This window comes from Pinus tabuliformis, chromosome 2_2 (assembly GCF_031772625.1).
Source record: "Pinus tabuliformis cultivar Carrire ecotype Pingquan chromosome 2_2, CPIR1, whole genome shotgun sequence".
NCBI classification, from domain to species: domain Eukaryota; kingdom Viridiplantae; phylum Streptophyta; class Pinopsida; order Pinales; family Pinaceae; genus Pinus; species Pinus tabuliformis.
The window spans coordinates 1,204,184,105-1,204,198,328 of NC_142300.1; the positions used below are offsets into that span (position 1 = coordinate 1,204,184,105).

At 38.6% G+C, this 14,224-nt stretch overlaps 1 protein-coding gene across 4 annotated transcripts in view; it reads right to left on the minus strand.

Moving 5' to 3' along the window:
• The window catches only part of LOC149197817 (phosphoesterase), a 418,111-nt gene that overhangs the window by 110,541 nt on the left and 293,346 nt on the right, over window positions 1-14,224 (minus strand). For 3 of the 4 annotated variants that reach the window (XM_089405981.1, XM_089405982.1, XM_089405980.1), the window contains one exon: window positions 12,568-12,637. In XM_089405981.1, coding sequence (XP_089262107.1) covers window positions 12,568-12,637 — 70 coding nt within the window. Of the gene's footprint in view, window positions 1-12,567; window positions 12,638-14,224 lie in introns of those variants that run through there. The other variant, XM_089405983.1, reaches the window with a different exon arrangement.

Consider the following 14,224-nt stretch of genomic DNA (forward strand, 5'->3'; position numbering starts at 1 on the left):
CACCATTCAAACCCTAGCAAGTGAACAAGATACCTGTGCTCACAATACTCTAAAAATAAGCTGTTATTAATGGCTGAAAAATAAAATATGCAGAAAATTAAACATCTCACAGCACTTCCAGAGAGTAACACCAGCAAGATTTGAACCCCAAAGTCTTCTTTTATTAACCAGAAAACAGATTACAAGAGAGCTTCTTCAGCACAAGACTCACAGATCGAATGATCTGAAATGACCCCTAGCACCCTACTTAAAGGAAATGATCCCAACGGCTAGTTCGAGTGATCCATGTCGAAATGATCTCGACCGTCGATGAGGATCAAGACATCTCTTAATCTCATCCGTCAAATTCCTTATTTCATTAAAAAATAATATTTTGCATGCATTCACTCAAAATATTATTATTTTATTATTTTAGGGTTTTTGCTTTATTTTATAATTTTTTATTTTTTATTTTTTTTTATTTTTTAATTTTTTAATTTTTTAATTTTTATTTATTTTATTATTTTTATTATTTTATTATTTTTATTTATTTTCTTAAATGGATCATCGAACTAAGCCTTTGGAAACATCACCTAGGACCTAGGACTTAGGACTCATGAGGGGATTTAAAACATTTTCCAACCCTCAAGACACATTACATCATGACTTTTACAATTTACATCTTAAGGGGACAAACCCACTTAACACAGACCCTCACAAATCACCCAGTTTCTGCGACACAACTATAATCTAGCATATTAACACACTAGGATTCTCCTAAAATTCTAATTACAAAATCCATCCCGGCTTTGGGGTCAGGCTGAAGGAAAACTCTGCCGATCATGGATCGGTGAGACGAAAAACCTTCCGGGACGTAGATTACCATTAGAAAGTTAGGTGCACCTAGGCAATTCACATACACGACTCATATCTGCTAAGATTATTTACAATTCATACATGCAGAATGGGTGTACAATCAAAATGATTAGACTGCTGATGACTGCAGGATGGCACGGACACGCTGATCAGGTGCTACCCCTTTTTGCAAAGAAAAAAAGGGGGTGTACTGCATGGGTAGTTGACCGGTAGTGGTCAACAGTCTGCATGCATTTTACACCAACTGACGGTTGCCCCTTCTCTCATTAATGCTTGTTGATGACACTGCTCAAAGCTCGTCGACACTCACAACCCGTTTATGTCTCCCTGTTAGGGTGGTCGACAGTCTTATATAGAGCACTCGGTGATCTTGGATGTCCACTAATCTGCCCAGATGTCTCCTTGTCAACCCGAATATATGTTATGTAGACTAGATGTTTGGGGTCTGTTGTTAAAATCTAAAATTGTATTCAGAAACTTACAAATTACTTGTAGAAACTTGAAAGTTCTATGCAGAAAATTGAATGTACTTTGCAAAAAGTTGAATGTACTTCGCAAAAAATTGAATGTTTTATGTTGAGACTTGAAAGTACTTTGCAGAAAAACTAAATGTTCTATGTTGTTACAATTACTTAGAGTGGATATTTCATCTTCAAAACTTTTCAAATCAACAATTGCATATAGAACATAAACTTAAGGATCATATGAAGACAACCAAACACAAATATGAGACGTTGAGATTTAGGTCCAATGACTAGGGAAAAACCCCTCAAGGGGGTAAGCCCAATTGATTCTTCTTCTATTAGATTTCTTCAATTGTTCAGCAAAGTAAAGAGAGACAAAGAGAGAATGAGAATGAGTAAAGTCACCAATGTCTAATCAACTTGCAATGGAAGTGTTCTTGCTCTTTGCTTGAAGATCTTCTCCTACACTTGCTCTAACTCTTCCCTTGCTCTTTCTCTTCACTTGCTCTCACACTTCTCGTGCACACACTCAACACTTGCTCTACTTCTTCACACTTGCTCTACTTCTTCACAATGAACATGCTACTCTCAAATCTCATTTGCTCTTGCTTAATAGATGAGAAAGGAGAGGAGTTACTGTTAAATTTGAAAACTAAGTCCAAACTCCATGTGGGTCATCTTATTTATGGCCGCTGATATTTTTCTTGGATTCCTCTCGTCAAGACGTGTAGGATTGATCTAACGATCATCCGATTCTGACAAGTATTTATGGAGATATGAATTTATTTATATTTACTTGACAAATTGTCAAGGTCGGCCAACAACTAAATGTGTGGCACACATGCTCAACGTTTCATATAAATACAAGAGTGGTTGAGGCATTATTCACTCATCTCATCTCTCACATTTTTCTCTCCTTAGTTGATTGGATTTACACACAAGGAGCAGCACACACATGGGAAGGAAGAGGATGAAGTTGGAGGATGCAGAAGGATGCAGGAAAGAGGACACAGATTTGGTAGACTGCATTGACTGAGTTTGACTAGGGTTGCAGCAAGAAGTTTTGACCAGCGTTGACCAACCGAAGACCCTTTCTTGACTGTGGTTTTGTTGTGGCTCTCTCTCCTAGGCAGGCCGCAGATTTTGCCTCACAAATCGAGGCATTCTGACCTCTTATTTGACCAGCTTTGACTGCCCTAGTTTGTGGCAGCAAGTTGACTTTAGATTCACTGTGTTTGACTGGGTTCTTCAGACTGTTTATGGGCTGCCTCTTCTTGTTGTTGGAGGCCTAGTTGACTAGGATATTGACCAAGCATATTGAAGGTCATTTCTATCTTGTTTGACCAATGTTGACTTTGTTGGTTAGGGTTTGCTGCTATTGTCCTAAAATTACAGATGTATGTATTTGTACTATTTCTCTCTCTGCCGAACTATTGAAGATTATAGAAGAATTGATCAAAGAGTTTCCCCACATTGGGGTTTGTCCCTAGCTAGCCGCCACATCTGGTGTCTCGTCTTGGCTTGTTTTCTATCGATCTATTAATGCTCTATCAATATTTTACTTTATGTTAATGTGATTGCTAAACCTAATAAGAAGAAATTGAAGTAAACTACACTAAGTATAGAACATACCATAAATTAACATGGTACCAAAGCTAAGGTGAAGACAAAGCCCAAGCAAAAGCAAGAGCAAGAGCAATCACCGAACGCTATTGAAGCAATCTTAAAGACTTCATAGGGTCCTCATCACACTTCCCCACTGAAGACAAGCTCCGTGAGAAGTCTGACTATCACGAATGGAAGATGTCTCTTGATCTGACATTGGAAGAGCAGGAAGTGATAGACCATGTGAGAAGCAGAATCATTGAGCCTCCATCAAACGCATCTGTTGCTGCAAGGAACAAGTGGACCAAGGGTGAAGTCAAAGCAAAGAAGATCATCCGGGACTCTATCGACAAGTGCCTGGTAGCCTACATTTCCGAGCTGACCACCTCTAAGGAAATCTACGATAGACTAGTAAGATTATTTAAAGTTATTGATGCAAATCAAGTTTTGTTCCTTAAGAATACGCTGAAGGAAATTAAGAAGGGCAAAGATGAGAGTATGCAAGCCTACTTCTTAAGGATCACCGAGATCAAGAATGATCTCCTATCAATTGGGGAAGTCATTCCTGACAGGGAACTGACCATCACAATTCTCGAAGGGCTCCCATCTGAATAGTATATATTCAGGACCACTCTTCTCAACAATAATGTAATCCCATGATTTGAGGAATTGATGGCAAGATGCATTCAAGAAGAGACAAGAATGGAAGAGCAGGAACTGCCTGCATTTAGAGGCAATCTCATTGCTTTCTCCTCTCATGCTAAAAGGAGAAATAATTCCAGGTCAAAATCTAAGGGAAAGGTCGGACCGAAAGGTGGAAGGAAAGGGAGATGTTTCATCTGCAACAAAATTGGCCACTATGTGAGGAAGTGTCCTGATAGAAAGGACACATCTCATGACAATGATCAAAATCACTCCCGAGGCAATTCCAACAACAATCAAAGGAAGGGCAGGTTCAATGGCAAAGGAAAGAGGAATGTCGAAAATCAAGGAAGTGGTCAACCCTCCAAGAAGGCAAGACACACCAGGTATGAATCTAACGTTGTTAACAATAAGCAAGATGAATATTATCGGATATCGGCCGTCTCTACTACTCCTCCAAATTCATTGGGTAATTGGCTTATTGATAGTGGTGCCTCAAGGCACTTCACTAGTTACAAAGAAGCTCTCTCTAATTTGACAGAGGAGACCAACCTAGAAATTACCCCTGGGGACAACTCCAAATATCCCGTGAAAGGCATAGGAAATGTTACTCTACAATTGAATCAGGGTAATACAATTCATTTGCAAGAAGTCCTATATGTACCTGATCTCAAAAAGAACCTAGTGTCCATTTCGGCAATGAAAGACAAAGGCTACAAGGTGGCCTTCATCGATGGCAAGGTACGTGTATGGAAAAAGAATTTTAAAGATACTTTCACTCTTGGGTTTCGGGTTGACTCTTTATATCAAGTCAGAGGAAGTCCATTGGGTGTCATGTCTTGTGACACATCTCTTCAGTCCGAACTATGGCACCGAAGGCTTGCCCACCTTCATTATAAAGCTCTACCCGATGTGAGACAAATGGTGATAGGGATGCCCGAGTTCAAATTAGAGCAAGAAGGTGTATATCTGGGATGTGTCGAAGGAAAGATCAAAAGGAGACCATTCCCCTTAAGCCATAGCAAGACCTCCGATATATTGCAGTTGGTTCACTCCGACATATCTGGTATGATGCCTGTGAACTCCTTGGGAGGATATTTATATTACCTCACTTTCACTGATGATTATTCTCACAAGACTTGGATATACTTCTTGAAAAAGAAGGATGAAGTGTTCTCTTGGTTCGTCACTTCAGAGCCTTGATCGAGAATCAAACGGAAAAGAAGATCAAGATCTTAAGGACTGATAATGGGACTGAGTATGAATCTCCACAACTTTTGCAAAGAGGCTAGCATCAAGAGGGAGACCACAACACCATATACTCCTGAGCAAAATGGTGTGGCGGAAAGGAAGAATCGTACGATTATGGAAGTTGTCCGTGATATGCTCCATGATCAAAGGCTTCCGAAGTTTCTATGGGCCGAAGCTGTGAATACTGCCTTATATGTTCAAAACCGAAGCCCTCATCAAGCATTAGATTCCAAGAGTCCCGAAGACATGTTCACTAGTAAGAAACCTGATGTATCTCAGTTTAGAATTTTTGGAAGTCCTATATATTTTCATGTGCCGAAAGAGAAAAGGAATAAATTGGGTGCATCTTGAAAGAAGGGAATCTTTGTGGGCTATAGAGAAAATACTAAGGGTTATAGAATCTATGTGGCTAGTCAAAGGGAAGTCGAGATTAGCCATGATGTCACCTTTGACAAAGATATGGCTCTTAGCAAAGTTGACAAATTTCCTATACTAAAGAAATCTGGAGAAGATGAAACCAGCAAACTGGAGGAAAAGCAAGATGAAATGATGCCCGAAGTGGAAGAACCTATGGACCCTATTGATCCCCCTCGCAAGAGCCTTCCTCATCTAGGAAGAGCCCCTCATGGCATAGGGGGACACTGGATGATGCTAAATGAGACATTGCAACCAAAGGGACATTCCGGGAAAGTAAGAAGTCGACCAGGTATCATGGATACTTGACCATTATGAGCACAATCATTCAAAATGATCCCTCATCGTTCACAGAAGTTGTGAAGCATCAAGTATGGAACAATGCTATGACTGAGGAATACGAATCCATCATGAAGAACGATGTCTGGGATGTGGTCCCCAGGCCCCAGGACAAAACTGTTGTCACTTCGAAATGGCTTTACAAGATAAAGCATGGAGCTAATGGAAGTGCTGAAAAGTACAAGGCTCATTTTGTCGCTCGTGGCTTCTCTTAGAAGGAAGGTATAGACTATTACGAGATATTTGCACCTGTTGCCCGATATACCACCATCCGCTCGATCATAGCCCTTGCTGCTTCGTAAGGATGGAACCTACATCAGATGGATGTCAAGACCGCATTTTTGCATGGTTCGATCAAAGAGGAATTCTATGTGGAACAACCTGAAGGATTTGAGATTCATGATCGAGAATCTCACATATGCGGGTTGAAAAAAGCCCTCTATGGGCTAAAGAAAGCACCCCGAGCTTGATATGAGAGAATCGATAGCTACTTGATGAAGCCGGGATTCACTAGGAGTGAAGCTGACTTTAAGGTTGAAGATGATAAACCTCTCATACTGGTGCTATATGTTGACGACCTCTTTCTGACAAGTGCAGACCCTCTCATTCACAAATGTAAGAGGGAGATGGCTTCCGAGTTTGAGATGAATGACCTAGGACTAATGCACTATTCCTAGGATTGGAAGTTTGGCAGAAGCCAAGGGAGATTTTCCTATCTCAAGGAAATATGTGGTGAAGATATTGGACAGATTCGGTAAGGTGGACTGCAAGCCCGTGACTACCCCAATGGAGCTTAACTTCAAGAAGTTAAGCGGTAGTGCTACCAGACCTGTTTTAAAAAATGCTACCAGGTATCGTCAACTCATCGGAGCATTGATGTTCTTGGTGAACTCCTGTCTAGATATTGTTTTGCAATCAACACATTGAGTCAACATATGGTTGAGCCTCACCACTCACATTGGATTGGTGCCAAGAATCTGTTGAGATACCTTCGTGGCACAATCACTCATGGGTTGAGATACATTGCCGAAGATGTGAGACTACATGGATATACCGACGTTGATTGGGCAAGCAGTGTGGTGGACCGAAAGAGCACTTCCGGTGTTGTTTCTCTTTGGGATCTGCCTCAATATCCTGGATGAGCAGGAAGCAGAAGTCGGGGGCTTTCAGCACCGCTGAGGCAGAGTACATTGTTGCAAGTATGGCCTCTTGTGAGGCTATCTGGTTACGAAATCTCTTTAGTGAGTTGTTTGGATTTACATTGGATACTACAGTGATCCTATGTTGCAACCATAGTGGGATTCGTTTATCAGAGAATCACGTATTTCATGATCGCTCCAGACATATCGATATCAGGTACCACTTTATCTGGGATATGGTACAATAGGGAGCAATAAGGCTCCAACATATCGGTACAGATGAGCAGGTCACCAACATTTTGACGAAGACGCTGGGAAAGGTCAAATTATTGACTGTCCAAGAACAAATTGGAGTCATTGAGAGACCCTCATAAAGGCATGCATTGAGCTCTGGGAGCTCCGGGGGGCTTGGGGTACTTCTTGGAGCGACAAGCGACCACAGGGTGACTCACTCTCCCCTAGTGGTGTGCTATGTACAGGGTGAAAGGTTCAGCCTTCCCCTGTGATACCCTATGGCGACTTTGGGACAAGATGAGTGGTTCTCCTATCAAGGCATCCTACCCATGTAATCGGGGACACCTGGGAAGTACCTCTCATCTAGCCAACGAGTAGGGAAATGGGGTTAGAGGCCATAGTAGTACTATTGATGGACGCATCGTTGTATCTACTGTACTCCCTATGCTAGGATGACCTCCATTGATCTAGGATCAGTGTGAGTGCTTTGAGACACTCTCTTCTGGCACTAATCTGGGATCAATAGAGTGGTATGACACACTCTTTGGTACTGACTTCGAGTCAGTGGAGGACAGTATGATACATCCTCGATCATTTCTTCTTCTTCATAGTTCAGCAAAGTAGAGCATAGCAAAGTCGAGCAGTGCAGGGCAGTGCATTTGATGGCAGAGATAGTACCGACAGTCAGATGGATTAGCAAATGGAGTTCTCCCTACTTGACAAGGAGTGTTAAAATTGGCAACTAGGGCCAAACTCCATGTGGGTCATCTTATTTATGGCAGCTGATATTTTTCTTAGATTCCTCTCATCGAGAGGTGTGGGATTGATCTAACGATCATCCGATTCTGATAAGTATTTATGGAGATATGAATTCATTTGCATTCACTTGACAAATTGTCAAGGTCAGCCAGCAACTAAATGTGTGGCACACATGCTCAACGTTTCATATAAATACAAGGGAGGTTGAGGCATTATTCACTCATCTCATCTCTCACATTCTTCTCTCCTTAGTTGATTGGGTTTACACACAAGGAGCAGCGCACACGTGGGAAAGAAGAGGATGAAGTTGGAGGCCGCAGAAGGACGCGAGAAAGAGGACACAGATCTAGTTGACTGCGTTGACTGAATTTGACTGGGGTTGCAGCAAGATGTTTTGACCAGCGTTGACCAACTGAAGACCCTTTCTTGACTGCAGTTTTGTTGTGGCTCTCTCTCCTAGGCAGGCCGCAAATTTTAGCACACAAACCGAGGCATTCTAACCTTTGGTTTGACTAACATTGACTGCCCTAGTTTGTAGCAGCAGGTTGACTTCAGATTGACTGCGTTTGACTGGGTTTTTCAGACTATTTATGGGCTACCTCTTCTTGTTGTTGGAGGCCTAGCTGACTAGGATATTGACCAAGCATATTGAAGGTCATTTCTATCTTGTTTGACCAGTTTTGACTTTGTTGCTTAGGGTTTGCTTCTACTGTCCTAAAATTACAAATTTATGTATTTGTACTATTTTTCTCTCTGCTGAACTATTGAAGATTATAGAAGAATTGATCAAAGGGTTTCCCCACATTAGGGTTTGTCCCTGGCTAGCCACCACATCTAGTGTCCCTTATCTTGGCTTTTTTTGTCGATCTATTAATGTTCTAACAGCATTTTACTTTATGTTAGTGTGATTGCTAAACGTTGGCTAATAAGAAGAAATTAAAGTAAACTGCACTAAGTATAGAATATATCATAAATTAACAGTTACAAAATGAATTCATGCCTTGAACCAACAATAGGATAATCGAATTCCATGAGGGAGGAGTTACTTGAGAAATGTAACTCATCACAAGAATAGAGGGAGAGGTACACTTGTCTTGACGAGTTACAATTCAAATTAGGAAGGGAAAGAGTTACACGTAGACATGAGAAAATATTTGGTGAGTTACAAATCGAATTGAGCGAGTTACAAGAGCATTTAATTAAGAGTTACACTTTTGCCATACATCGAATTAGTGAGGGAGATTTACATTCTCTTAAATTTGAAGTTATTATTTTATTCCAAGAGAGAGGTTCGATTTGCCAAGTAATAGATTCTCAATTTGAATGAGTTATTCCATGAAACTATTGGGAATTCGTTTTTATTAATCCATTAAAGGTGAATGACTTTAAACTATTTTATAAATAATAGTATCATAATAATAATAATACTAGCAAGGATAAAATATTAATCTTAACTTGTATAATCACTTCCAAATTCACTTCAAAAGTCACTTCCAAATTGAGATGTGACTTTATATTTTTCCAAATTCATATTAGAATTGTCAAAAATGAAATTTTAATATAGGTCATTCAAACAAAACTGAAAGATATGATTTCTTCTAGTTGAAATTCATCCTTGACCTACCAAATTTTAACACTCCCTCTCAACTAGGGAGGAATTTCTTTCTGCATCAAAGACTTTTGCTTCCTCTGATCTCTTTCCCAGTTCAACTCTGCTCTGTAACATGTAACGATGAAGTCGCAATCTAAAGAAAAATCATCCACTTGTCACAAATTTGGAAAGGAAATGATCACCACGTCACATAGACAAGGATTACACTCAACCTAGGTTGCACGAAACGGGGAAATGGGTACGAGTTTCCGAAACGGGCACTAATACGAAACGCGACCTCCCCAAATTTTGGAAACAGGGAAACACAAATATATATATATTAGGACATTTAAGAAATATGTGCAATCATAAAACATATATGATTGCATGATTGCACATATTTCTTAAATGTCCATATATATATATATATATATATATATATATGGACATTTAAGAAATATGTGCAATCATAAAGCATATATGATACATTCTAATTTATTACATTATGATAAAATTGTCAATTTTCAATGTATAAACTATAAGTCTCTAAATTTACATCACATTTACTCATGAATGATCACATAATGAAAATACAAATATCCAAAATCAGCCATGAGAAATTTCTAATTTCTTGTCTCGTGCTTGATTGGGAGTCTCCTATCAAGTCTCCTCCTACATAGTCGAACGATCGTAGTGCTCTTGATTAAATACAAGTTTCATACCCTAGTACCCTACATGCTCTTCATTATTGGGAGTCTCCCCTGCATAGAGGGCTTGGTTCTCTTGATTAAATACAAGTTTCATACCCTAGTACATGATAAAATCCAATGGAAACATTGCAATCCCCCCAATCCAAAAATCCTGAAAAACAGATAAGTTTGCTGGATTTTGAGTGAGATCTAAAATTCTACTTTCTCCATATGAAATCCAATGAGGGCGAAACCACTCTCAGACGTCCTAAGTCATTTCATGATAATGTTAAAACTTTAAGTCCTTTTACTTTAAGAATTTAACATTCCCATGAACTGCATATCAACACTAGGGCAAAATTTCACTTTTATAACCTTAGACAGGCATCTAGAAGCAACTAGAAGTCACTAGGATAACCTAAAAATAAATTAGAAAACAAATTTTAAAAAACACAAGTAAAAAGCTGAAACGTGAGTCGTACGGCCTTGAAACGCATTTCAGGCCGTATTGGCCACGTTTCAGTTTCGTGAAACGTGGCAGTACGACTTGAAACGTGTTTCAAGGCCGTACCACATGCGTTTCAGTGTTTCGTACTCGTTTCCGTACGGAAACGCCCCCTTGCCCTACGTTTCCTGCAACATAGCACTCAACCAATTTTGATCTCAAAAATTAAGTGATAGAACACAATTGTCAAATAGACAAGACTCAAACAAGTCACATAAACAAGAATCAAACACAACCAAGTTTCATTAAATGTAAAGTGGTCGAACACCTGCATCCTTGACAAATCTCACTACACCTATTGGCCAGATAGGTGGCTCTTCCCACATACCAGACTGTGGGTAGGATGCATATTGAGGCCTACTCTTGTCGCGCACACTACACAAGAGATCCCTCATCCTCGGGAACTTTCCAACATCATTCCCTAATTATGTGAGCACTGACAAGGGGGAAGGAAGCTCATTGTTCTCGATTAGTTGTGACCGCTTCCCAGAAGGGTCACGTCCATAAGTCCAAGTTGCTCTCTAAAAGACAAGAACTTTCCTTTCGATAAAGGCTTGGTAAGAATGTCAGCTATCTGATCATCAGTGGAGATGTGTTGGAGCCTCACTACTCTCTTCACCATATCTCGGATATAGTGATACTTGATCTCAATATGTTTGGACTTGTCATGAAACACGGGATTTTCTGCAAGACAAATCCCACTCTTATTGTCACAATATATAATTGTTGTGTCTAGAACTTAAAATAACAGCAATAAAAATCAGGTGTGGAGAATCCATAAGGCTAGGGTTTGGTGTTCAAAAGTTTATATTTACCCATACCTACCTTACATTTTGTTTCTAGATTGTTATTACAAGTTTATCTTAATATCTAGTGGTGAAATTGATCTCTAAAGTGCTTATAAAATTGCTTATATTTCATTCAGAGGTCTTATTGGTGAATCCCAGTGCTAACATTGGAAACCCTAAGGGGTTCGCCATCATTATCTCAAGTTCTTGTTTATTTCATTGTTATAGATCTTCGGAACTTGATTCCAACACTTTTTGGGTGGTCATTTCATTTTATGTCTCTTGCCCTAGTGAAATCGTCCATGACGTCTTGCTTTCAGGTGGATAACCTCTTTCTTGGATGGATTTCTCTTCATTTCAAATCCTAAATTCTGCATTATATTATCATAAAAACAGATTTAGAAGTTGTGAGCAGCTTTAAGTTGTCCTTGTTCTAGGCTCTAGCATATAATTGATTGGTACTCAAAGCACACATTGCACCATTGATTTATGCTAGCTGATTTACTTTGTGTTCCCTAAAGTAGCTTAAAAGTGGTTCTTGTTTAACAATTAACTACACCCTTTAAAGTTGCATTCGTAGGGTGATAATTATTTAATTGCAAATATGAAGTAGTTTACAGTGCTTAACCTTTTGCATCAGATTTGGTGCACACATCACTAGCACCTAACCCACCCACTTAAGTGGATATTTGGTGGTCTCTACTTATGTTCTTAACTCATTATCTTTGAAGCAATTTAATCAATTATTAAAAACCTTGTGCTTTGTTTTCTTAACATATTGTGGATTCATTGAAGCAAAATCATAAGCTTGCATGGTTATAACTCACTAAAGTGGTTTTCTTTTGGTAGATAAGGATACCGCCTTGGCTTCTAGAAGCTGGCTTAAAGTGAATGGGATATTGTACTGAGGTGACAATGGAGCAATTACCATCTTGTTGCCCCAATATAGCACCAATGGTTGGACATTCCACTAGGATGTTAGTTCAACTAGTAACACTAGGAAAAATAAAAGTGGAAAAGATAAACCTCTTAACCGTTTTGATATTTATGCTTTCTATCTTCTAGAGGAACACTTGGTGCTCTCGGGTTACTCAAAGTATAAATGAAAAGTTCATGAATGCAATATTTTGGAAACTTGAAGCACACATTTCATGAATGCAATATTTTGGGAACTTGAAGCATGCAACAACTTGTTTACAACTATGCAAATGATTTAAAAGGAGTGTTCAAACATGTACAACAAGGGGATGAATTCGCTACAACTCAAGAAATAGAAAGCTTTTGGATATTACCTTAGCAAAACCAATGTCTGCATCACTATGATCGTCGATCCTCCCAGCTGCATCTCCAACGTAAAAAGACCTGACAAACGGTAGAATGAGACCAGTTGATAATACCTAAAGCATGTCCAAATTCCATATAGAATATAGGAAATTTTGAAAACATGTCCACAAAATATGGAAAACGGAAATTCTCAAAATTGCACATGGCTATTTTGTTGATTCAACATGATGCAACTTTTAAAATCATTATTTGAATGAAATTTTGACAATTCATATTAAAAGCTACGTAATTTCAGAGAAAACATTTTGAGAGCAAAGACCACCTTATTTAGCAAAACCCATTCGGACCACAAGCTAATAGTTTGGTTGAGTGTTTTCATTTGTCATTCAAGTATACAAAGAAGAGATTACTAGATGACACAAGCAGTAAGAGTATATAACAAGATAGATTCATCGACATTTTCCAGCTAATTCCAAAACATCTAAAATGAATTATGCTTTTTTTATTTCCTCATATAAGTATGAAACTTTTCAAACTCAATCCAAACAATTTACTCATGTGAATTGTTAATTTGGCAGCTCAGGGATAAATTCCAAAGTCACAATAATCACAATCAGGATTAAATCGGCAAGTCCGATATCGGAAAAATCAGGAAAAAATCAGTAAAAACTAGCAAAAAATCAACAAATACCAAAAAAACATTTGTTTCAATTTTTTTTAATATCTAAAGCATCCACAACATAAAATAAATGCACTAACAAATAAATATGAAAAGAGAACTAATATATAAGATGTGTAATATGTCTAGTGCCACATCACACATAACAGTGAATCATGTCCTGAATACTAAGTCTCAAAAACTGACTTAGACTCAAAATATCAACAAAAAATATAATAATGTATCTCATATCATGAGTCATAATATCATATACAATGAAATGAACCAAGTAACTACTAATTTCTTCTACTCCTCTTGCAAGTGTTAGTACTTCGTAGTTTTCCTAGGCTGAAGAGGAAACTGTAGAGGTAACCACAAACCACTTTAACGCTGGCATATATCCCTTCTAGCTTCAAAGAGGGCTCTCTCTATATGAATTTCCAATTACTATCTGAGGTTTTAGGCTAGTTATGAAGATCAAATAATAGGTTTTAAAATTGTGGTTGCAGGATGAAGGAGGGGCCTATTGGGCATGGAGTCATAAAAATGTTCAGTAATCAATCACAAATAAATAGAGTAACTGAAATAGGACAAGGTAGGCAAACCCTTGGATCTTACAAAATATTTGTGGTATGGATGAGATGAATAAGAGTGAGGATCAATTAAATATAAAGCATACAAAGATGAATCTTATATTTAATTTCAAAAGGAAAATATTTAGATTTCTTAACAAACCAAAGAGAGTACTGTGAGTAAATTCTCTCATAATCTTCTTGTAAACGGCCAAGAAAGAGCATCCATGTGAAAACTTGAAGGAAAGACAATTTTACAAAGAGAGAAACATCACCATTTATCTGACACAAGAATCCTGAAACAGTATTGTTATATAAAAATTAGTTATTAGGCAAAGGGTATGATCAAAGATCATGCCCATTCACCAGGAGGCACCCAAGGCAGTGTAAAGCCAAGGGCCTCCCACAAATTGTAATCATCTTCTATCTGTTTAA